General features: G+C 51.2%; 3 protein-coding genes across 6 annotated transcripts in view; 1 reads left to right on the top strand and 2 right to left on the bottom strand.

Annotated features, from left to right (window-relative positions):
• Positions 1 to 15362, top strand: part of SYN1 (synapsin I) — a 55232-nt gene extending 39870 nt beyond the window's left edge. Inside the window, exons 6-13 of one of the 2 annotated variants that reach the window (XM_061409923.1) lie at positions 8570 to 8632; positions 9688 to 9830; positions 9930 to 10004; positions 10105 to 10207; positions 11473 to 11619; positions 12007 to 12094; positions 12194 to 12785; positions 13764 to 15362. In XM_061409923.1, the coding sequence (XP_061265907.1) occupies positions 8570 to 8632; positions 9688 to 9830; positions 9930 to 10004; positions 10105 to 10207; positions 11473 to 11619; positions 12007 to 12094; positions 12194 to 12785; positions 13764 to 13791 (1239 nt within the window). In that variant the 3' untranslated portion in view covers positions 13792 to 15362. Of the gene's footprint in view, positions 1 to 8569; positions 8633 to 9687; positions 9831 to 9929; positions 10005 to 10104; positions 10208 to 11472; positions 11620 to 12006; positions 12095 to 12193; positions 12786 to 13725 lie in introns of both variants that reach the window. The other variant, XM_061409922.1, reaches the window with a different exon arrangement.
• TIMP1 (TIMP metallopeptidase inhibitor 1) lies at positions 551 to 4539 on the bottom strand. The gene is made up of 6 exons (XM_061409930.1): positions 4321 to 4539; positions 3318 to 3446; positions 2481 to 2560; positions 2172 to 2298; positions 1793 to 1917; positions 551 to 824 (listed from the first exon to the last, which is right to left on the bottom strand). Exons 1-6 carry the CDS (start codon positions 4454 to 4456, stop codon positions 654 to 656), a joined length of 768 nt encoding a protein of 255 aa, XP_061265914.1. The 5' UTR covers positions 4457 to 4539; the 3' UTR covers positions 551 to 653.
• On the bottom strand, positions 14793 to 25398 carry ARAF (A-Raf proto-oncogene, serine/threonine kinase). 3 transcript variants are annotated; one of them, XM_061409924.1, is made up of 16 exons: positions 25200 to 25398; positions 23389 to 23543; positions 23142 to 23245; positions 22254 to 22356; positions 22016 to 22170; positions 21805 to 21903; positions 20227 to 20383; positions 20095 to 20122; positions 19870 to 20015; positions 19573 to 19775; positions 17768 to 17944; positions 17606 to 17666; positions 17014 to 17118; positions 16647 to 16778; positions 15547 to 15681; positions 14793 to 15356 (listed from the first exon to the last, which is right to left on the bottom strand). In XM_061409924.1, the coding sequence occupies exons 2-16, from the start codon at positions 23482 to 23484 to the stop codon at positions 15222 to 15224; spliced, it is 1836 nt and encodes a 611-aa protein (XP_061265908.1). In that variant the 5' UTR covers positions 23485 to 23543; positions 25200 to 25398; the 3' UTR covers positions 14793 to 15221. The 3 variants fall into 3 exon arrangements, with proteins under 3 accessions (XP_061265908.1, XP_061265910.1, XP_061265909.1); XM_061409926.1 differs by having other exon boundaries at positions 20227 to 20368; XM_061409925.1 differs by lacking the exon at positions 25200 to 25398 and adding an exon at positions 23634 to 23726.
• Positions 25399 to 27048: the final 1650 nt, after the last annotated feature.

The raw sequence follows: 27048 nt of genomic DNA, 5'->3' as shown, positions 1-27048 counted from the left end.
GGTTGCCATTTGGTACGCATGCATGCGTGCTAAGTCACTTCAGTCATGCCCGACTCCATGACCCTATGGACTGTAGCCCGCCGGGCTCCTCTGTCCATGGGATTCTCCAGCAAGAATACTGGAGTGGGTTGCCATTTCCTCTTCTAGGCGATCTTCCCGACCCAGGGATTGAACCTTCGTCTCTTACATCTCCTGCATTAGCAGGCAGGTTCTCTACCACTATCACCACCTGGGAAGCCCCCGCCATGTGGCAGCAGTAGGATAATTTCTGAACTAGAAAGCTCAATGGAGTAGGAACGACAAATTAGTCTGGTAAAATGCTTTAAAGTATTGAGTAGAGAGATAATCCAGTAACTCATGGTTGGTAAGGCAGGTTACATGACAGCAGTGCTAATGCCAATGTACATAATAATTATCAATACCTCAAACTGTATATAAAATATAAAAAGCATTGGACACCCCTCACTCCCTCAGCATTGGTCCCCGGGTACCCCCACCAGGTCATCAAGTGACATAGGTTTGTTCCCAGACACTACACAGGGAGACTGCCTGCTGGGTGGTAGTTCTTTATTTCATCCTCTTGAAGAAAAAAAGGTGGGAGTGGAAACAGGGGCGAACACTGTGCGGGCTTCAGCTTCTGCTGGGGGCAGGACTCAGGCCATCTGGGCCCGCAAGGACTGCCAGGTGCACAGCCCTGGCTCCCGGGGCAGGCAGGCCAGGTGGCGGCTCTGGAACCCCTTGTCAGAGCCTGTGAGCAGCTGGTCCGTCCACAAGCAGTGAGTGTCGCTCTGCAGTTTGCAGGGGATGGATGAGCAGGGAAACACCTGGAGGAGGGGAGGGAGGAACAGCTCTGAGGGCTTCTCCTCCTGCCCCTCCAGAGAACTTTGCACTCTTCAGCTGTTAACACAGAGCTGCTAGGGAGACCTGGTGTCACCCGACATGGCTACAGACTCAAAAACAGTCCCTCCCATTGTGAGGAACAGTCATTGGGCTTGGTGAGATGACAGCAATCCATGTCAAAGATCAGTTTCCTGGAATGGTGGTAGGGGAGCAGTCAGGCAGGTCACCTGGAGGGACCGTCCCATTGGACGGGGAATAGCTGGCAGTAGCAGGGAACAACTGGAATGCAGGAAACTTAAGCCTAAGAAGGAGACATGGGGCTCAGAGACAGTCACTGGGGTCAGAGGACTTCCAGGGCCATCAGGGAGCAATCCTGGAACCCTCAGAGTGGCAGAGCAGTCACAAGGGGGAGTGAGAGGAACAGAAAGCAGGCAGTCTGCTGCTGCTGCTGTGTCACTTCAGTCGTGTCCAACTCTGTGCGACCCCATAGACAGCAGCCCACCAGGCTCCTCCGTCCCTGGGATTCTCCAGGCAAGAACACTGGAGTGGGTTGCCATTTCCTTCTCCAATGCATGAAAAGTGAAAAGTGAAAGCAAAGTTGCTTAGTCGTGTCTGACTCCTAGCGACCCCATGGACTGCAGCCTACCAGGCTCCTCCGTCCATGGGATTTTCCAGGCAAGAACACTGGAGTGGGTTGCCACTGCCTTCTCTGGCAGATAGTCTAGGGAACTGCGAATCCCCAGGTATCAGACACAGGGCAAAGGAACAAGCAGAATGTCCAGAGGAACAGTCTCGGATTTGAGGAAACAGCAAGAGAGATCAGGAATACCCCTAGGGTTTGGGGAGCAGCCATGGGGACAAGGAATAGCTAGAGGGAGCAAGAAACAAGCTGTGGTTTGGGGACACGACAAAGGACTGCTCTCCAGGAGGTAGGCAGGCTCCAGGCACTCACTGTGCATTCCTCACAACCAGCAGCATAGGTCTTGGTGAATCCCCGGCGCTGAGCAGAACTCATGCTGTTCCAGGGAGCCACAAAACTGCAGGTGGTGATGTGCAGGTGCCCATTCGACAATTGTCCTGTGGCGGGGGAGGGGAGGGGTCAACAGGCAGCTTCTGACTGGCTGAGCCAGGGACAGAGTGGCACCAGATTGGTGTCCCAAGACCACTGACACCCGCTGGGCAAAGCCCCAGCCTTCTGATAGGCTGAAATTAGGGCATTCCTTATTTCAACGGGGACCATTCTTTTAGAGCCTCCCTTCCCTTGCACTTGAGCAGTTGCCAGGCAGCAGCGGAGGGTTGGCGTGGCACAGGGCAATGGGGTGGAACCTCACCAGCTATGAGAAACTCCTCACTGCGGTTCTGGGACCTGTGGAAGTATCCGCAGACGCTCTCCATGGCAGGGGTGTAGATGAACCGGATGTCAGGGGCATCCCTCAAGGCACTGAACCCTTTGAACATCTGTCAGTGGATGAAGGGAAGAGTCTTGTACTGACACAGTCCTCCCACTCCACATTCTTCCCTGAAGTCAGATAGCATCCTGAGATCACAGCTAACTTTCCCGCCAAACCAGTGGCCAGAGGCTTTTATTCTGACGGGGAGGAAGATGTTAGGAACTGCTGGGGCAAGAACTGAAGGGTTACCTTAGTCATCTTGATCTCATAACGCTGGTATAAGGCAGTTTCATTGACTTCTGCGGTCCCCACGAACTTGGCCCTGATGACTACAAAAGAAGAGGGGAAACAAAAACAAGTCAAAGGGACTGCAAGGGGCCAATGCAAATAATCACAATAATACTAGCAAAGCACATCCTTAAATAGGGATTGCTGGATGCCAGACAGCACCCTAGAGATTTATACATTTGTTAATTGCTTCATGTGTATGTTGAATGCCTATTCTTGGCCAAGCACTGCTTCAACCCTTTTTCCTATATTCATCCTGTGTTTGTTCACACAACAAATATTTTAGAGCATCTCCTCCGTGCCAGGGCACTGTTCTGGGTGTCAGGGACACAGCAGGGAACAAAACACAGAAATCTCTCCCTTTGTGGTGCTCACAGTCTAACTAGGAGAAGAGAGACTAAACACACGTGAAATAATTAAGTATATGGGAAGCTAGAAGGTAGTAAGTGTGATAGGGAACTTCAGAGCTGGGTGAGGGGGATCAGGAGTACTAGGGGACAGGGGTTCAAGTTTTGAACAGGGTGGTCAGGGAAGGTCATCCTGAGAAGGTGACATTTAAGGCAGCCACTTATGTGGGTACCTGGAGGGATGGGTATACAGGCAGAAGCAGCAGCCAGTACAAGGGCTCTGAGGTTGGTCTGGGCCTTGAGTAATCAAGAAAGCATGAGGATGCAGAGCAGCTAAAGCAGAGTCAGTGTGCTGAGTGGAATTGTTCTAGAGGTAGGCACCCTCGTGCACCCTACTGAACTGAGAGGGAAGCCAAAGCTGGGAGTGTGTGGGCGAGGTGGGCACACTCACCGACATCGGAGTTGCAGAAGGCCGTCTGTGGGTGGGGTGGGACGCAGGTACAGGCTCGGCTGGGGGCTGTGAGCCACAGCAGCAACAGGATGCCAGAGGCCATGGGTGCAAAGGGGGCCATGGTGCGTTCTGTTGGGGGGTGGGGAGGAGGGTTCAGAGGGCCCCCAGCCCAGCTGATCCACATACCTGGGCAGGCCTCCCACCCTACTCTACACCACACCCCTCCACAGACACAGTGGGGATTTTAAGGGGCTTGGGGATTTGAGAACCCAGGAGAGTTTAGGGGGATAGGGAGTCAGGAGAGTTTAGGAGTCATGGAGTTTGAGCAATTTAAACTTTGAGCACTAGGTAAGTGGGTAAGTTATGGGGCTGCCGTGTTTAGGGGGCTGGGGGAGTTGGAGAATTTCGGGGTGCTAAAGAAGTGGGAGGGTTGAGGAGTTGGGGCTGAAGAATTTGGGGTTAGGGGAGCTGAAGGAGTTTGCAGGGAGGTTGGGAGTTTGGGGGGTTGTGCATATTGAGTTATAGAGAATGGGGGGCAGTTGAAGGAAGTTGAGGAATTTGGAGGAGCTTGGGGATTAAGAAGTTGACAGAGTTTGAGGGCTTAAGGGGGTGGGGTGCCTGAGGAATTAGGGTGCAGAGAAAGCTTTGAGTTTAGGGAGTTGGGAATTTGGGAGGCTAGGGATTGTGGGGGCTGAGGGAGCTTCGGGGGTTTGGGTTGCTGGGGGACAAAGAGGGAATTTAGGGGACTTGGCAGCTTGGGAGACAGCTGTGGCTTTAGGGGCTCGTGGCTTTCGGGGAGCTGGGGATGGATGTCAGGGGTTCAAAGGAGTTGGGAGTGTTGGGATTTAAAGAGCGATTCCAGCCCCCCTCCCCCGCCCCCGCCCTTTTCCCCTGCTCCAGCCCAAGGTCCTGGTACCCGCCGGCCAGGCTGAGCAGCCGAGTATCAGGCAGGAACGCTCCAGCCCAGTTCCAGGCCCCGCGGGCCGCCCAAGCCCCTGCCTACCTCTGGTGTAGCCTCTCTGGGCGCTGGGTCTGCGGCGATGGCGGCAGGGCCTGAGCTGCGGAGGATAAATATCCATGCGAGGGCGGGGTAGCAGCAGCGGTAGGAAACCACAGGCCTCCAGGCTTCCTGGATGCATTACTCATCCGCCCACCATCCGCGGAGGCCAAGGGGCGGGCCCTGGACTCCAAAAAGGAGATGCATCCTTCTCCTCTCCCTTCCCCGGAGCCTCGCCCTGACCACCCCCTCCCCCGTCTCCACGTCAGGCACTATCCCTCCAGGCGGTCTCAGCGGAGGGTTACAGGCAGGATTCCGCCCAATGCAATTTCCTAAAGTCTCCAGAATCTAACTGATCACCCACATCCCCCAAAACCCCTCATGGGTGAAGCCCAAATGATTCCTTCCTTCAATAAACACTTTGGTGTGCAACTACTGTGGGGGGAGGCAGAGAGCAAACAAATAGAAACAGTGGAGGGAGATAGGGCAGGTGAATGGAGGACGGATACAGTGGGGAAACTGAGGCACAGGCGGTTAAATGATTTATCCAAGCTCACAGTTAATAAGTGGCAGAACTGGGATTTGAACTCAGGTCGTAGAGCCAAAACCTGGATCTTAACCCCTCTCAGAAAAAAACAAAAACAGACAAACAATCAGCATTTATATAGCACCAACTCACTTCATGGAGAAGGAAATGGCAACCCACTCGGGTATTCTTGCCTGGAGAATCCCATGGACAGAGTAGCCTGGCAGGCTACAGTCCACGGGGTCTCAAAGAATCAGACACAACTGAGCAACTAACACAACTCACTTCAAGCTCATGATAAGCCTCTGAGATGGTTATTGATATTATTCCCATTTCCCAGAGGAGGCAGAGAGGAACTGAAGAACTTTCCCAGGACCACAGGGCATGGCTGGGATTTGAACCTAGGCTAACTGGTGCCAGGATCTTAACCCAGGCAGAGCACAGTCCTGGCAAGCAGGGAAGCTGCCAGTGAATGAATGAGCATTGGGGTGGGGGGAGCTGAAAGGTGGTGAAAGAGGCCAGTGAGTCAGTAGAAAACAGATCCCCTCCCATCCTGCCCTCCCCTTTCCCCACCAACCTTCCCATGCCCCTGGTGGGGGGTGGGGTGAGACAATCTGTCCACCAGCTTCCAGATGCTGCCTGGATCTTCCCTGGGTCCTGGGAAAGGGCTCTGAGGGCCAATTAACATCCTTGGTAAGTTCAGGGAGGACAGGCCAATAATAATGATAGCAGCCTCTTCCCGAGCACTTACTATATACTGTGCCCTGAAGCCTTCGTGTAATTCTGTCGTCAGATCTCTGTTACCTCCTTGCTAATTAAGCTTGATTAACTCAGCAAGGTTAGCACAACCATCACCATCACCAATACCACCACAACAGAAACTACTGCCAGCACTAGGGAGTTCTTACTATTACTACACATCAAACACTGCTCTGAAATCTTTGTAGCTACTCTATGTCATCAGTCCCGATTACCTCCTTGTCAATTAATATTGGCTAACGACAGGGAGGCCTGGCATGCTGCGATTCATGGGGTCGCAGAGTCGACACGACTGAGCGACTGATCTGATCTGAACCTAGGGATGTTAAAATCAATAATAATAATAGTGCTCAACACCTTTTGAGGATGGAGGCTTCCTGTGTGCCAGATACTAAAGCCAGCACAGGCTTTAGCATGCCAATGCTAAATGTTTTGTCTGAAATAGCTGTTGTGTTCCTCACAAAATCTGTGAGTTAGAGACTATTCCTGTTCTCATTATCCTGATGAGGAAACAGACAAAGGGGTCGAGTGATCTGCCCAGGAATGAGTGAAGAAATGACTCTTTGGGTTGGGGCGGAGGTGGGGGGGGGACTAGATAAGGGGGAAGAGACATAAACCAGGAATTTAGAGAAGCTGATTGTGAAAGTGGGGAGTGAGAGTGATGAGACGGGGGCTGAGTAAGTCGGTGGTGGGGCAAAGGGAGAAGTGAGGGCAGGGAAAGTCCTGCTGCAGCCCCTCGCTAACACTGCTTCTGACGCCAGCTCTCTGAGTCTGAAACCTGAGTCAGCACAGAGTTTTGCCCACTGTCTACACGTGAGGGGTTGTGTGGATGCAGGTTATTGTGCAGATCTCGAAACCAGTGGGGTTTTCTGGAGGGGTAGTCCAGCTGGTGTGGCCACCTGGTGAGGTGGGTGTGGGGGATGTGGGGTTCAGCTGGGTGTGCAGACACCTGACAGTCCTCTCACATACCATGTGCTTGGGCCTGATTGTGCCCTATGTACAGATCAGGAAACTGAGGCCTGGAGGGGGTTAAGTGACCTACTTGGGGTTAAACACGGCCTTAGGAAGAGGAGAGGCCAAGATTCAAACCTAGGGCTGGCTCGGGGATCCCAGTGTTCAGAGATCCCTACAGGCACAGCATGTGTGGGCACACACACACATACACACAGTGTTGTGTTCAGGCTCAGGTCCAGAGAAAACAAGGTTTATAAAAGGGGCCTAAAGACTTCGGGGGGGGGGAGTGTGCATGTGCGCTTACACACAGCATCCTGTTGTGTCTCTGCTTCTGAGGGTTGTGTGTGTGGTTTTAGGTGGTGTGTGCTCCTCTGTGTGGTGTGTGGTATGTGTGTGGTGTGTGTGTGGTGTGTACCTGAATGTTTCGGATAGCCCACTATGTTTGTGTTGCTTCTGGAGTTGTATCTGCCTCTGTAAAGCAGGTCTGGGTTGCGCACCGAACTAAGGGTGTGCTGTCACCTCTGTAAGCTGGGTGTGCGCCTGTGTTACATCACCTGCCATTTCTGCCTGGTTTGCCTGGAACGCTATCTAAAGCATCCTGGCAACAAGGTAACGACTTGGTGCTTCTCAGCACCCCATCGTGACGCCACTAATTTGGGAAATGAGGAAGGTGGGGGGGCGGTGCAGGGAGGGTGAGGCCTGAAGGTCAATCGGTCACCCTGACCTTGCGGGCTTCCTGTGCCTGTGTCGGGAACTGAGAACCGCCACCACCCCAGCAGCCCCTCCGGGAATGCTGCTCTCTACCCTGTCGTCCGTCGACACAGCGGAGGGAGGGCACAACCCTGTGTGTGCATCCATGTGTGGTGAGGCTGGGGTCAGCTAACTCAGTTCCCTCTACCCTGCCCAGGGTTGGGGGAGACTTGAGGTATCCTCACACCTAAATGTGTGTGTGCGTGCACATACACACCCCAGAGTGTTGTTCATGTACTTAAGAGGTTGTGGGTGTCCCTGGTTGTGTACATGCCTGTTTGTATATATGGCAAGGCAAGTTTTATATGTATGTGTGTTCCTAGATACATTTTGTATGTGTCCAGGAGGGTGGTGTGTCTCTGTGTTGTGGGTCTCAGTGCTTCTGTGAATACCTAGAAGTGTGTGTACCTCTGGATGTAGGGTGGGTCTTTCCGTTCGGTATGCATATGCCTAGGAATATTGCATGTGTGAGTGTTGAATATGTACCCAGTTCTGTTGTATGTGCCTGTCACACTTCTGTGCGCCTCTGAGGGTTGGGTCTCAGTGTTGCACAGGTAATCTTTGTGTTGTGTGTCCCTCTGTTACATGGCTTTGGGTGAGAGGAGGGCTGTGTGTACGTCTGTGCCCACAAGTATGGACTGCATGTCTACAAGTGTTGAGTGTATACTGCTGGGCTGGCTGGCTGGCTGTGTGGCCAGAGAGCAAGGCGTGCTCCAGAGCTTGTGTTGGCGGTGGGTCTTTCCACTGCCTGGGTCTCAGCGTGTGTGGGAACCTCTGGGTGTGGCAGTGTACATCTGAGTTCTGAGGGTTTGTCTGTCTCTGGGTTGTGTATGTGTGTGGAAGAGATGCACACACAAGGCCTGGCTGAGGGGTCCAGTTGCTACATGCTCACCACCACACCCCTACACACGCACATGCACATACTCACTTCTCTATCATCCATCCATTCACTGTAAAAATAAACTTTCCCTTTTCCGGAAAAGTCCCCCACCCCTTACCCATGCCTCTGCCCGGGAAAGCAGAGGCGGGAAGTCTGGGACTCGGGGGTGGTGGAGGGAGGGAAAGGCAGGCAGGGCTCTGGGTTGGAGTCTGAGCTCCCAAGTGCTGTGTGACCCCCAGCTGCTAGCTGGCTATCTCTGACCCACCTCTTGTGGGAAAATGGCTCTGAGTGTGGCTCCCACTGGATGGGCTCCCCTCACCCCTGCCCCAAGCTGTCAGCCCTCCTGCCCTGACCACTGACCACACTCTGCCTTTCCACCCTACCAGCTCAGCAGCACAACGTACCCTGTGGTTGTGAAGATGGGGCACGCACACTCTGGGATGGGCAAGGTAAGTCGCCAGGTGGGGTTTGGACCTGTGTGCTTGTAAATGATGCATGCTCCTGGCACTGTGCAGGTGTAAGTACAGGCATACCTCGTTCTATTGCACTTCCCTTTATTGCTCTTCACAGGTACTTTTTTTTTTTTTTTTACAAATTGAAGGTGCATGGCAACCCTGCATTGTCAGATGATGGCTAGCATCTTTTAGCAATAAAGTATTTTAAAATTAAGGTATGTACATTATTCTTTTAGATATGTATTTCACTTAACAGAATACAGTGTAAATACAATTTCTATATGCACTGGAAAACCAAAAAATTTGTGACTTGCTTTATTATGACCTGCACTTTATCACGGTGGTCTAGAACTAAATCCACAGTATCTCCAAGAAAGTATGCCTGTAAAAGTATACTGTGTATTCAGTGAATAAAATAATTCTGTATGTGTGTCCTTTATCTATTTGTATTTTTCCACATATGCTTACATTTGTTAGCCCAATTTTCTCTCCTGCACTCAGCCAGTTTTGTGTGTCCTGTTATTTGTTAGTGTTTCCAGCACTGTGTTTGTATGTAGGCAGGCCTCTTTGTTGAACACATACTATGTCATCTTTTACATTCAAGGGTCTCGGGGTCCTGTGTGCTGTCCACCCATCTGATTTTGTCTGTGTGTTCATAGAAAGCAGACTTGTAATTTTTATGTTTGTGTCCATGCTCTGTTTATATATTGTATATACAATGGATTTTGTGTCTGGGTGCCCATATTTATATACTGTATATACACACAATTTTCTCACTGCTTTATTGAGATATAATGCACATACCATAAACTGACCCATTTAAAGTAAAAGAGTCTAAAAATCAGGTTGTATGTACTCACACCCCATGAGGTATCTGCATGCACATGTAAAAGCCAGGAGGCCCAGAATGAATACATGCTTGACTGCCTTGGGGGTATCCACTGAATTTCTGTGCACTCACCTCACCTGTGTCATTTGCCCCAAGGCACCCCCACTGCCCACTATCGCCTCGTCCTAACCAGGCCCTGACTCCCACCCCACTCCCACAGGTCAAGGTGGACAACCAGCACGACTTCCAGGACATTGCGAGTGTCGTGGCACTGACCAAGACGTATGCCACCACCGAGCCCTTCATTGATGCCAAATACGATGTACGCATCCAGAAGATTGGGCAGAACTACAAGGCCTACATGTGAGTGGAAAGACCAAGGCTTGGGGAAGGGGTCCCCCTGCCCTGCCTTGTGCAGCCCAGGCCCCCTGAGCCTCTCTCCTGTCTCCTTTTGTTCTCCAGGAGGACATCAGTGTCAGGAAACTGGAAGACCAACACTGGCTCTGCGATGCTTGAGCAGATTGCTATGTCTGACAGGTGGGTGGCCTGACCTTAGTGGGGGCTGATGGGAGGAAGAGTGGAAGTGTGGCTGCCCAGACCAGGTACTGACAGGCTTCCTTGCCTTGCATTTTGGCAGGTACAAGCTGTGGGTGGACACGTGCTCAGAGATTTTTGGGGGACTGGACATCTGTGCAGTGGAAGCGCTGCATGGCAAGGATGGACGAGATCACATCATTGAGGTGGGAGCACTCCAGAATTTGGTGGGGGCACAGACACACTAGCAGGTGCAGGGCAGCAGCACTCTGTGAAGCATGCCAGGGCCCAGAAAGCCCTGAATGAATGGCAGTATGTAAAACTGTAAAGTGCCTTGTGAACTGGGATTTCCCTGGCAATTGGCAAAATTCTTAGTAAATTCTAAACTGCTCTGTGAAACTTGGACATCTTTAGTGAATAGCAAAATATTTGTTCAATTATAATGTCCTCTGTGAACTGAGACACCATGGTGAATGACCAAGCACTTAGTAATCTTTAAAGTATTCTGTGAACTTGCACTTGGCTGACAGCAAAGAACTTTGTAAGCTATAAAGAACTTCAGAGAGTGGTGGCTGATACTAAAGCATTCTGTGAACTGTAAAGTACCTTAAGAAGGTACTGCTTCATGAATAGCAAAGTGCTTTTAAAATTCTAAAGCTCTTTGTAAGCAGCAGTGTCCCCAGCAAACAGTAAAGCAATTCGTAAACTAAAATACCTTGAAAATTCAGAGTGCACAGTAAATGGTAGCACTTTATAAATGGTAAGCATCTTGTAAACAGTGGTGCCCTTTGCAAAGTACTTTCTAAAGCCTAAACACACCATATATGCAACAGTCCTTTGTCAAGGGCAAGGAGCTTTGTATACTGTAAAGTAGCACATAAACCCCAAAGTTCTTTGTAAAGGACAAAGCACCTAGCAAACTATAAAGCAGGGATTGGCAAACTTTTTCTACCGAGGCCAGACAGTGTGTATTTTTGGCTTTGTGGGCCATATAATGTCTGTTGCAGCTCCTCAATTCTACAAGAGCAGCCACAGACAATATGGCAAGAAAGTAAAGGGGGTTGTGTTACCATGAAACTTGGTTTATGGACACTGAAATTTAACTTTCATATAGTTTTCTCAGGACATGAAATCTTTTGGTTTTTTTCTCAACCATTAAAAAATATAAAACCCACCCTTAGTTCAGGAGACGGGGGGGCGGGGGGCAGACTGTACAGAAACAGGTGCTGGGCCAGATTTGGCCGGTAGGTAAGCCCTCATTTGCTCATCCCTGTTTGTATATCCTAAGCTGTAAGGTATCTCGTAAAAGACAAGCCTTCCCACACTGCATAATCAGTGCCTCTCAAACCAAAGTTTGTTTCCTGGCCAGCTGCCAGCCATGCCTCTTTCCAACTTTTCAAGCACTTTGTCATCCTTGCCCTCCCATGCACTTCCTGCTTCTCTCCTCACCGGATCCCCTCTCCTCCTCCAGGTGGTGGGCTCCTCCATGCCGCTCATTGGTGACCACCAGGATGAAGACAAGCAGCTCATCGTAGAGCTTGTGGTCAACAAGATGGCCCAGGCCCTACCCCGGCAGCGGCAGCGGGATGCCTCCCCTGGCAGGGGCTCCCACAGCCAGGTCAGGCCCCTGGCTCTGGCCCTCAGGGGCTAGATGTGGGCAGGCCAGCCCTTGGTCATGCTGTGTCATAAAGCTGATAACCAGCAGGCTAAGAGTAACACAGGGACACACATGTGTTGCGGCAATGACCAACTTTTTAAAATTGTCCAATATTTAAAAATTTGATAAATAGTTGCTACCCTGACTTCCCTGAGTACCTCCTGACCCCTCCCCTGGGAATAAATCTACCCCCCCCCGCCCCCCCCGACCCCACAACCTGCCATCCCTCAGCTCAGCCACAAATGCGGCAACACCCAGCATACAGGGAACCCGTGTCATTCTGATTGGCTGATGCCCCACTGGCTGGTAACTATTTTTAACCTCTCCTGCTCCACTCCTCTGCCGCAGACTCCGTCCCCAGGGGCCCTGCCCTTGGGCCGCCAGATCTCCCAGCAGCCAGCGGGGCCCCCAGCTCAGCAACGACCCCCGCCACAGGGTAAGTGAGGGGCCAGCTTCCTGGGCCCCGACTCTGCCCGGCAGCCTCCTACCTCTCACTGGCTCGCTCTCACATGTGCACTTTCTCTCTGTCCCTCAGGCGGCCCTCCACAGCCGGGCCCAGGCCCCCAACGCCAGGGACCCCCGTTGCAGCAGCGCCCGACCCCACAGGGCCAGCAGCACCTTTCGGGCCTTGGACCCCCTGCTGGCAGCCCCCTGCCCCAGCGTCTACCAAGTCCCACATCAGTGCCCCAGCAGCCTGCATCCCAGGCCACACCGATGACCCAGGGTCAAGGCCGCCAATCCCGGCCAGTGGCTGGAGGACCTGGGGCACCTCCAGCTACCCGCCCACCCGCCTCCCCATCTCCTCAGCGCCAGGCGGGCCCCACACAGGCTACTCGTCAGACATCGGTCTCTGGTCAGGCTCCGCCAAAGGCCTCAGGAGTTCCACCGGGTGGTCAGCAGCGCCAGGGCCCACCCCAGAAACCCCCAGGCCCTGCTGGCCCCACACGCCAGGCCAGCCAGGCGGGTCCCATGCCCCGCACTGGACCACCCACTACACAGCAGCCGCGACCCAGTGGCCCGGGTCCCGCTGGACGTCCCACCAAGCCACAACTGGCCCAGAAACCCAGCCAGGATGTGCCACCACCTGCCACTGCTGCTGCCGGGGGACCCCCACACCCGCAGCTCAAGTAAGAGGATCCCACAGCAGCCCTCACCTTGCTGCTCACAAAATGGGCTCCTGCACGTGGAGGGCAGCCCTGGGATCCCTGGCTCCTCAGACCCCGGTCCTGCACGGGGTCCTAACAGCTCTCTCTCCGGTTCCAGTCTGAGCCAGACCCTTCCTGGTTCACAGAAGCTCCTACACTCCATTCCAGAGAACCCCTCTTCAGTTCAGAATCCTCCCTGTAGGCCCTGGGAAAGCCCCCTAGCCCAGCTCCTCTTGGCCTACCCCAGGCGCCTTGCTAACCCTTCTTCAGTACTTCCCTGCCCAACTCATTCTCCTCCTACCCAACCTCCCTGCAACTGAACCCCCAAACCCCTCCCAGCCCAATCCACAATCCTCCTAAGTTACTTCACTTTCCAGTCATCCTCCTACTTTCTCTAGAGTCTAGGCTCCCTTCTGGTCCATCTGAGTCTCCTCCCAAATCACACTATCCTCTCTGTCCATTCCAGACCTCCTCCATTACCTCAAAAGCCCTCCCTGCCCCATCCAACTGCTCCCCCCTCAGATCTTCCCCTTCCAGCCTGTCCTTGGTCCAAGCCCTACACCACCCCTCTTTCTGGACTCCTCGCCCTTGGACTAGAAACCTTCCTGCCCATCATCACCTTATATCAAACACCTCCCAATCTGGTCTAGAATTCTGAGAAGATTCAGCCCAGAATTCTTCCCATACATCCCAGGCTTCCTCACCTTGGATCCAGATCCTCCCACCCAGCCCAGGACTCCCCTACTCCTCCTGAGAATCCCTCAGGGTCCAGGCCTGTGCTGCTGGGTGGGAGGGTAACAGGCACAGCCCCAGGACCAGAGGGGCAGGGCTGGGGCCGGGCCTGGGGTAACGTTGTGTTTCTCTCCCCCTCCTCCCTTCCTCTTCCCCCTTCCTCCCACGCCTCCACCTTGTTTCTCTCTAGCAAATCCCAGTCTCTGACCAATGCCTTCAACCTTCCAGAGCCAGCCCCGCCCAGGCCCAGCCTTAGCCAGGACGAGGTGAAAGCTGAGACCATCCGCAGCCTGAGGAAGTCTTTCGCAAGCCTCTTCTCCGACTGACACCCTACCCTGAGAACCCCCAAATCCCTGGGCAACCCCTGTCTGGGCCTTGAATCTATTTCTCACTTTTGGAAATCTCATCCCTTGAGAAGTCCTCTCCTGGATCATCAAGATCCCTCTTCTCACTCCTCAGAATGCTCAAGTCCCTGGGGAAACCTCACTCCTGGTCCTAAATCCAATCCTCACATTTGGAATTCCCACGTCCTTTGAAAAACCCACTCTCAGTCATCTCAAGAACTACTTCTCAGTTTTAGAACCTCCAGATCCCTGAAGACCTCAACCCTCCGAGTGCATTTTCCTTCCTGGAAGCTTCCAAACACCAGGCAATCACTCCTGGAGCCCTGAAATTCCTGGGAAACCCCACTCCTGCCCCCAGAGCTCTCCAGTGCACCTTGTTCCCCAGCAAAATTTCCCCAATCCTTAAGAAACCCCTCCCTTTGATACCCTTTCTTTGGATTTCCCATCTCTGGGGATCCACCTGTTCAACTGTCCCCACCAAGCCCCTCAAGGTTTTCCCTTCAGTCCTCCCTGCCCCCAACCCCATTCAACACACTGAGAGCTCCTCCCACTGCTAGGACCCCTCAGTTCCCCAGGGACCCCTGCCTCACTTTCCTGCCTCTGACAGCTGTCTTTAAATATGCAAATTCCACCCATCCTCCCAGCATCCTGTGCACACAGAAGGCCAGTGGTCTCCCACTTCCCCACCTTTGCCGTGATGTCTGTGTCTGTGACTGACGTGGCCTCCTCTCGTGCCCGTGCTTGGCATATGTGGTCCTCGTTCATCGTGCCGCCTGTGGTGATGCGTGCAGTGGCACTGTTTGTGTGATCCGCACCTCCCCCCAAACTCCACCCTTGCCTGGACTCACCCTCACCCTTCAGCGGCTCTGAACCCCATGAGAAGAGTCGGGAAGCAAAATAAACAAGCAAAGGCCCAGCAGAATTCTGTGCTTCTTGGTGAAGAAAGAGGGGAGTCCTTGAATGGTGGAAAGGAGACAGAGGGACCCCCAAATCCACATGGGGTGCTGGGACCCCAAAATCCAGTGGAAGGCACATCAGGCACAAATTACAGAGAGGTGCTCAGTGGAATTCTTGCCACAAATCCCAGCCATTGGAGATGGAGGAGCTCCTGAATTTAAAAGTATCCCCAAAGCCAAGAGGAAACCAAATTATGGGTTTGGTCTCCAAGGGTCCCCCAGTTCCAAAGGAACTGGAAAAGTACATGGGCACCCCTCATCTCCCAGGGCAGGGATGGGGGATCCTGAGGCAGTATCAGGGCAGAGACAGAACATTGATTGGTTGGTGGGAAGGGCTCCTTGGCGTGGGAGGCTGAGATGGGCTCCCTGGTGGCTGGGGGTGGGGCCTAAGGCACAAGGCGGGCTGCGCTGAGTAGGCAGGCAGGCAACTCATCAGCCTGGGTACGGTGCAAGGAAGGTTCGGAGGCACTCCGCTCAATCTTGGGGAGTGACCGCTGCAGCAGCTCAATCGTGGCCAGGATCTGGGGGCAGGGGCAGGTGAGGAGGGGGTGTCCAGAGCCACGTGGGCATCCAAACACCCCCAAACCCCAGTCTAAAGGGGAAACACACACTCACACACATTGTACACTTCGGAGCCTTGAACACACACAATTCACATTCGCTCCTCAGAGGCTCCCTCCCCAGGGTGTCCAGCCCTCCTCCTCAGCCCACCTGGGGAAAAAGGGGCCGCTCCTCCCGCTGGAACTTCAGGCAGTCAGACAGCAGGCGCCTCATGGCCTTGGGGCAATTGCTGGAGATTTTGCTGAGGTCCGGGGACAGATAGCCACGGCCCACCATAAAGATAATCTGGGAGAAGGGACAGGAATGGGGTGATCTGGGCTGGGAAGCCCAGGGAATTCTGGGTCTTGAGGGACCTCGGGGACTCCTTTTGGGAGAACTGGGGTATTCTGGATATTGGGGCCCAGAGGACTGTGGGTATCTGGTGGATCTAGAGATTCTGGGTCCCTGAGGACTTGGAAGGATTCTCTGCTTAACAGAACAGAAGGATTTAAGCTTGGGGGAATCAAAGATGGTTAAGTGTCTGGGGCCCAAAGGATTATGGGTCCACAGGTTTCTAGGGGGCTTAGGGGCCTGGAAAGAACTGAGCCTGGGGGAAACATGAAGTTCTGGGTCTGCAAGGAGTTAAAGGCTGGTAGTCCTCAGGAACCTGTATCTCTGTAGTGGTCCAGGGCTGAGAGGACTATGGGTCCAAGTGGCCTGTAGGACAGTGAGTGCTCAAGACCCAAAGACTATTGGTACCTGGAGCCTAGAGGATCTTGGGTTTCTGAGGGCCTGGGAGATTCTAGTCTTTGAACCTGGAGAAATATGAGAGTCTGGGGCCTCGAGTATTGTGGATTCAAGGGCCCTAGAGCTTGACAGATACCCAAGGCCTCAGTGGTTGTGGGTATCTGTGGGGATTCCAGAAGCACAAAGGGATTGTTTCTGGGATAAATGGGATTCTGGGCTTTGAGGAGTTTGAGTACCCAGGTCAGAGGACTGTATGTGTCTAGGGGGACTTTTGGGGACGTGGGGGATTCTGGGTATAGGGGACTCAGGAGATTCTGGACTTTGAGGACCCAGAGAAGTGGATATGAGTGAAGGAAATAATTCTGGGTACAGAAGACCCAGAAGAGTCTGGGAGTCCTCAGCTCTGAAAATTTGGGGTTTCTGGGGGCAGAGCGGTGTTGGTGGTCTGTGCAAAGGAGATCTGAGGTTTGGAGACTAAGGGGATCCCTTGGCCTGGGATAAGGCAGGTAAGGTATGGGGCTCACCTGGTCTCGGCTGCCAATGTGGCTGTAAGGCAGTGAGCCGGTCATGAGCTCATAGAGCACAACCCCATAGGCGTAGACATCTGACTGGAAGCTGTAGGGGTTCGGGTCCTGCATACGGATCACCTCAGCTGCCTTCAGCAGACCAGACCGGGCAGAAGGAATGTGCAGGTCAGCAAGTGACTGACCTGCAGGCCCAGATCCCACCAGCCACACTGAGTATAACTCAGAGCCGCCCCCACAAGGTGAAGCATGAGTGGTCCAGACACCCACACCTGGTGCAGGAAACCCTGGCCCCACTCCACCTTCCACATCTTAGCCCAGCAGCCCATGTCCCTATACACCCCCAATCCAGCCTGGTCCAACTCACCATCCATAGCACAGAGCCCGAGGGTTGCTCCAAGGGCTGGGCCCCACTCCACCGCGTCTTTACTGTAGCCAGGCCGAAGTCCCCGATCTTCACCGTGAGCCCCTCGTGCAGGAAGATGTCCACCGGGGTTAAGGGCCACTACAGGGTCTCCCAAGAGCCATGCTTCTTGCCCTGACTAGGAGGCTCTCATCGACGCCTCCACACCAGTCATTGCCTCTAATCCTAACCGGAAGCCCCCCAGTGTCACACAAACTAGCTACAATCTTGACTTGGAGGGGAGCTCTAATTAATACTCCCTATACTTGGCTCCCCTGCGACTCCTGACTAGGAAGCTCCTCTCATGGCACCCACACTCACCATGCCTGTGACACTGACCAGGAACTCCCATAATGCCTTCCACCACTGTCACTCCTCAGACCCTGACCAGAGTCCCAAAGAATACCACCTGAACCAGCCACAACTCTGGCACTTGGCAAAGGAAAATGCAACAGGTGCCCCTCCCTGTTTGCCCCCCAGAAGGGCCCCCCCACAAAACCCATCCCTCTAAGTCCTCATCCTGTTTGGTGCCGTCTGCCCCAGCCCAGCCCCAGAGGGACAGGTAGATACTGTTAGACTTGAGATCTCGGTGGATGATGTTCTTGGCATGGAGGTAGCTGTAGGGGTACAAGCAGGTGTCAGACTGTCTAGGGGCTACCTCATCTCCCTACCCCCAGCCCCCTAGCCCCTTCCCTAGTCCCTGAGCCAGAACACTCACTCCATGCCCTGAGCAGTCTGGCGGGCCACATCAATGAGCTGGACCATGTCGAAGCGTGTGTCAGCCACATGCAGGTGGTGGTAGAGACTGGAGCCCTCACACCACTGTGTGATGATGGCAAATCCTGGCCGGGTCATGAAGCCCATGAACAGCAAGATGTTGACGTGACGTGTCTTCCTGCAGGTGGGGCAGGCGGTATCAGGGCAGGGAGGGCAAACAGCAACTTTCTGAGCCTTTGGAAGGGCGCTATTCACTGCTGCCTTCTGCCATCATTTCCACCCTGTCTTTTAGGAGGCTCAGGACCAGACTATGGCCAGATTCAGTGAATTTCTGAGATTTATTTACTGGGCTGAGCATTTATATCCTGAACTTCCTCATCCAAATCTCCCAACAAAAGCAGGAGGGAGGGATAACCCTTCACTCCCTACTGACCAGGAGCATCTTAATCATCCAACTTGCCACACCTCTAACCATGACCATGACTTGAGCCTGTGACCATTTGAGATAAGATGAAAAAGTGGAATGCCAACCTTCATCAGCAATATATCAACATAACATTGATAACTGCTGAGTAAAAACATCAGTGATGTGTGACTATGTCCTGTTAACCATGATAGGCTTAGAGGTAAAGAGTTTGGGGTTTGGACTAAAATTATGTTCTAATCCAGGCTTCCTCAGGTACTCACTGTGCAATCTCAGGGAGGACACTTAAGCTCTCTGTGCCTCATTTTCCTTAACTGAAAAACTGTGATTATTCTATGAGATACCTGGCACGGGCGTTGGGAGGACTACGTAATAACCTGTAAGGTGCTCTGAATGGCCAAACACAAGCAAGCACCCTAAAAACACCACTGTCCCTGCTGTTATCGCTACTGGGTACCTGGATCTACCTTAGAGAAACTCTGTCATGTACGAACAGCCACCCTCATTTAGAAGAAAACTTTCATTCCTTATAGAAGGATTACTACAGTTACAATGGTAACATACATGCAAAGAACATCAATGATGGTCCACAGTTTTGCACACATCAGAGTGGATAACAGCACATGAGTTCTTCATAGCAGTTAGGTTATGGTTTCAGTACAAACACAGTGCAAATTCACAGCCTGTTCAAATCACTGCCATTTGACAGAAAGGAGCAGAGACTGAAAACATCAACTCTGCAACATAATTGTGTCCATTTGTCAAGAGGGGAAAGCCCACACCAGCAACCCCAAGAGTGGTAGTAACTAGGGTGACAAAAGGGAACACCAGGGCTTCTCGGTGTGAACGAATTAATATAGTAGGAATGATACATTAAGCAGAGCAATCACAATCATTAACCAAACAATGATTAAATTATGCTTATCATAGTTTTAATACTGTTCTTTAAAGAATAGTATTATTATAATTAATAACATGAATATAACACAGTAAACACATACTAATGGTACAGAACAAGCAGAGGCCGCCAGGCTGCCAGGAGATGCAGTTAACTAACATTATGCTATTGATGTCAGTACATACAGTAACACTGCAGTGATACTCATTTCACAAGAGGCAAGCAAAAAGAGTCACATTTTGGAGGCAGGGCCATTAATTAACATCAGTATTTACACAAACAGCCTCATCAGAGGTCCTTTAAACATACCCGTTTCCCAGAGGGGAAAGGCACTTCTCTGATAAAGAAACAACTTCTATTATGGTTATAACCCAACATAAACATGGGGGATGTGAGGAAGCACCCCCAGCAGGGCCTTTCCCCAGAGAGGCATGGAGGCCGTGCCTGCCGCCCCCGCCCCATCCACACACACGAGCAGTCTCACCTGAGCACCTGCATCTCGTTCTTGAAGGCCTGGGCCTGCTCAGCTGTGGGTTGGGCCACCTTGAGCACCTTCACGGCCACATCACCATGCCACCGCCCGCGAAACACGGTGCCAAACGAGCCCGTCCCGATCCTCTTCAGCAACTGCACCTCACTGGGTGGCACCTCCCAGTAATAGCCCGAGTCCCGGTACCCCAAATTCTTCTGTGGGCCACATGGGCGGCATCTCAGGGGCCTGCCCACACCCCTCATCACTCAGCCTGTGGTGCCCCCACCAAAGGTGTCCCCTGGAGCTCACCACTTTCTTCTTGTCATCAGCCAACGACTTCCGTTCCCGCTGCTCTGATGGGGACTTGGAATGTGGGGACTTCCTTCCCGAGGACACACTGGCTGGGCTGGGACTCCCCCGGGGGGCTCCATCACCACCACCTCTATTCCCAGCAGCTGCAGTTACAGAGAGGATGTGAGTGGAGCTGGGTGGGGTGGGGTTGGGGGCTCAGGGCACAGGCAGCGGGAGGCTCACCATCAGTGTTGAAATTCTGGCCAGTGAGCTGGAAGAAGAGGGCTGGGAGTCAGAGAGAGGACATGGAGGACAACAGGAATGGCCCTCCCCTCTGCCTCGTGCTCCCTGGTGACCGCCTGCCTCAACACCAACCTGGATGAGGCCGGAGTCCATGGGGGCTGTGGTGCTGACCATGTGGACATTGGGGGTGGATGTGGAGCGGATGCGCTGGAGGGGGGTGTTGGCCTGGGCAGGGAAGGAGAAGTGCTCGGGGTCGCGGTGCTGGGTGCAGGAGCTGGCAGGGGAAAGGCTGTGAAATCACTGTTGAGTGAATGACAGAACCAGTAGAATGCCCCCCCAACCCACTGCCCCTTCCTAGGTATGTGTTTAGCTCACACAGAGTAAATGTCCACTGTCATTACTATTATGCATTTGTTTAAGAAACACTGACTAACTGCCGGCTGTGTTCCAGATACCGTTCTAGACAGTGGAAATAAAACTGTGGACAAAACAAATAAAGGTTCTACACACATGCTGATTTAAACTGTACTAAAATTTTTAAATTAAAAAAAAAAGAAATGAAAAACAAAGGTTCTTGCCCTCATGGGACTAACTGCAGTAGGGAGAGAGACAAATAAAAAACAAATAATATTTCATATATTCAATGGTGATAGAAGCAATAAAGCAAAAAATAAAGCAACATAAGAAGACAAGAAGTGTCCCTGATCATGTCAGGAAAGGCTTCTCTGAGCAAGCGACATTTGAGCAAAGACTTAAAGGAAGGACAGCAAGCCACACAGTTAGTAGGGGAGGAGCAATATGTAATATTGTATAACTATATGCAGTACTCAAATATAGTATGCATTATGTAATATACAATGTTATCTATATTAAAATGGCAATACTTTACATGTACATATAATAATGTTAATGTTACATACATACATGTGTTATATATGATATATATTAAATATATTATAATGTTATAAAAATATTTCTTAATGTTTTCTTCACTATCCTGAAATGCAATTCATAGATAATTAATTCACATGTGCCCATAATTAAAAATAACATAATGCCCTAACTTTACTATTTTATATATTACATAAAAATGTTTAATATTATACATTATACAAAAATATTATCAACATAACACATAATACAATAGCATAAATATCATATAGATATTGACATTATAAAATATATATACATATAAAATGCATATCATATAAACATGATATATTAGAGTGATAGTATATTTCAATATTGAAATATATTATAGTATTATTATACTTAAAGGAGAAGTAAAAGTGAATTTATGAGAAAAATAATATGTATTCCAAAGTAGAAAGGCTTGAGCATGGTTATCCTGGAAAAATTAACAAAGTAGTTAGATAATATATATATAGATATATATTATAATTAATAAGAAGAACTTATCCTGTGCTAGATCATGTTCTAAGCATTGGACCCACTTTAATTTATTTAATCCACACCAGAACCCTATGTGGTAAAAGTATCATTATCCTTTCCTTACAAATAAGAAAACTAAGGTCCAGCGAGACTAGGGAACTTGCTTGAGGCCCCACAGCTCCATACCCTTACTTACACTTGTAGGTGCTCACTAAATGTTCATTGAGTAGACAAAAGAATTAAGTATAGCTTGATCTCTACCGAGGCCTCCAGATCTTTTTCTTCTGACAGTAGCCCTTCAGCTAAGGCATCCCCTACCTGGGACTCTGAGGGGTGAGCGGCTCATTCAGGGGGCGGTTTGAGGGAACCTCGTGCTGTCTGGAGCTTCCGGACAAATCCTGGACACTGTGGTAGAACCTTGAGGGCATTTGGGGTATAAAGCAAGGGAACATGGGTCAGCTGTCTGTAAAAGCCTTGTGGCTGGGCCTCTGTCCTCCCCATCTCCCCACCCACCCCAGGCCAGGCTCACTGTCGGCGGTTGGTACTCATGTCGACACAGACTGTGGGGACCTTGGAGGAACAATGCTGGTGGAACTTGTATCCACAGGTTTGGCAGCGGAAGCCATGGAACAGAAACTTAAGGCAGAAGTCACAAAAGGCCAGGCTGAAGAACGTCTTCCGTACCTGTTGCCACAGAGTAGAGAAGGTTGAAGCCTGGTCACGGACTCTCCCGCCATGCCCACGGTCTGCCCCCACTCTCCACTCACAAAATTGTGCATGGTCAGGGGGACATCTTCGAGGACCTCCACAATGAGCTCCTCGCCATCCAGGGGAGCAATGGCTGTGTCCCAGGCGGTGACTGTCTTTCGCCTGCAGAAGGCATGGAAGGGAGTGAGTGGGAGGGTGGCCAGGGGCCACAAGGAGGAAGGGAACCCACCAAAAGTCCTTCCAAGCCTGCCATCCATGGAAGAATAGATGACATGTTGCACTTTTAGTATGGTAACTCTAGGAACCAGTACTATCCTTACCCCTATTTATGTATGGGGAAACTGAGGCAAAGAGGGATGAAATGACTTGTCCAGAGCCACAAGGGACTGTGAGTGGAAGGACAGTGTGAAGAGTCCATGTTCTTAGCTACAAGAGGAGGAGGAAATGAGACAGTGAAGAAACAACTAAATCTCAGAGGTGCTAAGCAAGCCCCTGACAAAGCAGCTGGTAAGGCACTGAAATAACAAATAAAAAGCAATGCGTGAAAAAAAAAAAAGCAATGTGTGAACTGAATACAAAAGTTAAGGAACTCTAAAACAGAGGAATAACTGGAAGGTCAGCAAGGCCCACACAGCAGACAGAGAATGAGGAGACGGAGGAAGGAGGGAGTTGACAAGTTGATAAAACAGTGAAAGAATGAAACAGATGAATTCCGGGAGCAGACGACGGAGCATGGTGAGGACTCACGATCTAAGAAGAAAATGAATCACTGACCTTACAGGCCAATAAACTAATGAAGCAATAAGACAAAAGCTGGATGGACTCATGGATTCACCAAATGAAGGGAAGACTAACAGAGACTGCACAGCAGAGTGGAGGAGTCGGATGACTCTGAGAAGGGGGTGGAAGGCTGGGCACCCAGTTGAGGGTGGGAGAGCCACACTTACCCCTTGATGAGCCGGTAAACCACACAGCAATCTTGATTGAGACCCCGCACCTTGAGGGCCTTGTCTAGAGAGTCATAGACACTCATGCCATCCCGGACAGTCACCTGTGTGTATGTGCACACATGTAAGGAGTCAGCACCCAGAGGGGTCCCCAGTGGACTCTCCCAGCCCTTGTCACATTTCTTATCCCAGATTTACAACTAGGTCCATGCCCACCCCCGGCCAGTTTTGCTCCCATCAGACTCACCACCGTGCGCTGCTTGTTGGGCAGGTACACTTTGACGGTGCCCACTGACCGGGAGGGCTCGGCCCCGTTAGCAGGGGGGCCCCGTGGTGGCTCCATGGAGCCTAGGACTTTGTCAAGATGGGCTAAGGTGGGGCTGGGTAGGTGCCATGGGGCTCCTAAAAGACAGAGGAAGAATTCAGAGGTCCTATAATGATAGTATGGAAGCAAAGTAGCAGAGGACAAAAAATTCAATCTTATTTCCACACCGCTCAAGGGATCCAGTTCCTCCTCTGCTCAGCCCCTCCAGTTGTTTGTCTCATGCTTAAGTGCCAAGGTCTCAGATTCACTGCACAGGGGGGGGTGGGGAGGGGTGAGGGTAGGACATAGTGAGAGGCAGCACACACTGTCCCGCAGGGCATAGGAGTACATAAGTCTCTGTGCTGGGGACTAATGGGGAAGTCAGCACGCACTACACTGGGGCGTGTCAAGTACATAATGGACATGAACAGGCTGTCCTGGCTTTTGAATGGAGAAGGGGGTTACCAGATACTGTGGTGTGGGAGGAGTCAGACAGGGTGATGGGGAACTAACCGAGGATCATCAGACACTGCCCTTAGCTTGGGGAAAATGGAAATTGCACCAAACAGTATTTGTAAGGACATTGTGGGCATCCCAAAGCCCTGGACTGTAATGACAGTAGGTTCACAGGTACTGTGCTAGGTGCCTAATGGAAGTCACCAGACTGTGATAGGGAGTTCATAAAGGCTCAAAGACACTATGCTGAGGGGAGATGTAATAGTCATCACTAGAGACTGTAAGGAGTCTGTAAGGAGTCCCCTGGACTGCAAAGAGATCCAACCAGTCCATCCCAAAGGAGATCAGTCCTGAGTGTTCATTGGAAGGACTGATGTTGAAGCTGAAACTCCAATGCTTTGGCCACCTGATGCGAAGAGCTGACTCATTTGAAAAGACCCTGATGCTGGGAAAGATTTAAGGCAGACGGAGAAGGGGACGACAGAGGATGAGATGGTTGGATGGCATCACCGACTCAATGGACATGAGTTTGGGTAAACTCCAGAGTTGGTGATGGGAGGCCTGGCATGCTGCAGTCCATAGGGTCGCAGAGTCGGACACGACTGAGCGACTGAACTGAACTGAGAGACTGTAATGGGAGGAAGAGTGGATAACAGGTATCACCAGACATTGTAATGGGGGAAATGAGGGTTATGGAGAATCACCAGATGTGGCTGAGGTGAGATAAGCAGGGGTAAGGCGTAGATGAGGCAGAGGGCGCTCCAAAATTCTCCTTGACAGCTAATGAAAGGGTCGCAGACATATTACTAGTGATAATGGATGGAGGCTGGAGAGGGTTAAAGAGGAGGAATGTGAGAATCCTCAAACATTCTCCTATTGGGTTAGACATTGATCCAGAATAAGGAAAGCGAGGAATGAGCCGTGTCTTCACGCATTCCCCGTTGTTGGTAAGGAATGGGCATCAGATACCTTAAAGAGATTAAGAAGAACTCCACAAGACAGATACCATAACCCAAGCCACATTCGGCCCGGCTCCGCCCACCGAGGGCCTTCCAGCTTTGCGCAGGCGCGCTGCCACACGCGACGGGCGAAACCATCCCCCGCAGCCTTGCACCCATTCCAATCCGCCCCCCCGCCGTCGACAATGGTTTCGCCCCGGGTCAAACCATTCCTCCGGTTCCGGGTGGGGGGCGTCAGGGCCCAGGCGCAGTCATCCTGGAGCTGAGCTTTCGTTCCCGGCTCCCTACCCGTGCCCAACAGTAGCTCCAGAAACCTAACCCTACCGGGCCCGCCCTCACCTGTCACGCCGCTACAGCCACCGCCGCCTCCATCTTGGGCCTGTCTTCTTGTTTCCTTACAGAGTCCGCCTCCACCGCCCCTCGGACTTTGGCCATTGGCTCCGGAGGATTCAGTCCTCCATCCTTATTGGATTAGGTACACGCCTGTCAAGGCAGGGCCGGCGGAATGTGGGTCGTGTTCCGGATTAGGAGAGGCTGCCTGAAACGTCAGGGTCTAGGGCAAATTCGCTCGTCCGGATTCGCGCAGGCGCAGTCGGGAAAAGACCTGCGTGCCAAGGGTTTTAACCCCAATCTTGCCGCAATGGAATAAGGCAGGGCTTTTATTTTTTTTTGGTCACTTGGGGCTGACTTTAGGGGTTCCCGAAAATGGGTGGGGGATCCTTAAGCGCTCTTTTTGCTCCAGTGACCCAGTGCCCTAAGTACCATTCCTGGGTCTCAGTTTTACCGTCTTTGAAATGGGTTGGAATCACACCAACCATCTGCAACGTTTTCCAATTGAGAGACTGTAGTCATAGCTTTTGATAACAGCGACTCTCTAGTGTAGCCGGGGCTGGAGGTCTTACCCTAGCAGTGGCGGAGGCTTCCTTCCTTTAGGAATGGAGTTGATACGGGTTTTGAAAGACTAATCCTAGACGTGAAGGGGAGTTGTGGACCTGGAATGGTGCATAACGCTGGGAAGCGTGTGGAGGTATTGTAGGGTAAACACAAAGTTTTTAAAAGTCAAATAGTCTCTGGTGTTACAAATGAGACTTTCCAACTTCCCTTTTCTTGGTGTAGTTCCCTTAGAAAACTTTAAATTGTAAATTTTTTCTCCCTCCCTTCAAGATGTATGTAACTCCTTTTAATAAAAGCTAAATAGGCCTCCTGCCAGTTTTACAACTCAGGAATGTCGTTCTTGAGGACCTGGGAGCCATCTCTTTGAAATGTGAATGTCAGCGGAGATAGCGCCCTATCTTCTGGTCCCTAGGAATTTGACCTAGGCGGCTGGCTCCAAGTCGCTGTTTGTCAGAGAGATATGTGTTTTGTTTTTCCTTTGCCTAAAGGCAGATGGCTACACCAATAACCAGATAAATTTGAGATGAACTGTGTGTAGCAAATAGTGCTGTCAAGTTCTCTTGAAGGCAAGTTATCATGTCTTAAGAACATGTATGAAATGGGTTGTAACTGCCTGGGTATATAAAAGGATGAGGTTACTTTCTCCTAAATCACTTTAGTGAATTGTTTGTAATACACTTCACTGTCTGTTTTAATGCTTACTCGATAATAAAACCAGTTCATTCTTTTCTACCTTTGTGGAGAGAATTCATTGAGTTGGCACGAGATTTTATTTTTAATTATTCCCCAACATCATGAACATGGCCTGTTATGTTTGAAGTGACCACCTTCTCCCCTTGGTAGCATCAACATTCCTCTGCAGTGAAATGGGAACATCAGAGAAAGGGTATTATGTGAGGGGATCCCAACATGCTTCTACTTGTATTTATTTGAGGGCTTTCTCCGTCTGTAAGAAGAGAAAACAAATGTATGGCTTACTGGGCTGCCATATAACCTCCATTTCCCATCACCCCTCTTCTATTCAGATCTTCATTCAATGGCTAAAATTAAGACTGACAATACCATGCACTGATGAGAATGTGGAGCAACTGGAACTTTCATACGTTGCTTTTGGGAGTGTAAAATGTTACACCACTTTGAAAACAGTTTGGCAGCTTCATATAAAGTCAAACATAGATACATCATGCAGTCCAGCAATTTCACTCCTAGGTATTTACTCTAAAAAAAGGAAAAAACAATGAAAACAAATATGTCCGATGGTGTGCTGGTATATGTTTACCAACCAGCTCTCCAG

The sequence above is a fragment of the Bos javanicus genome, chromosome X (assembly GCF_032452875.1).
Source record: "Bos javanicus breed banteng chromosome X, ARS-OSU_banteng_1.0, whole genome shotgun sequence".
NCBI lineage: Eukaryota > Metazoa > Chordata > Mammalia > Artiodactyla > Bovidae > Bos > Bos javanicus.
Note: the sequence above shows the minus strand (reverse complement) of the source record. Positions and strands in the feature narration are given on the sequence as shown.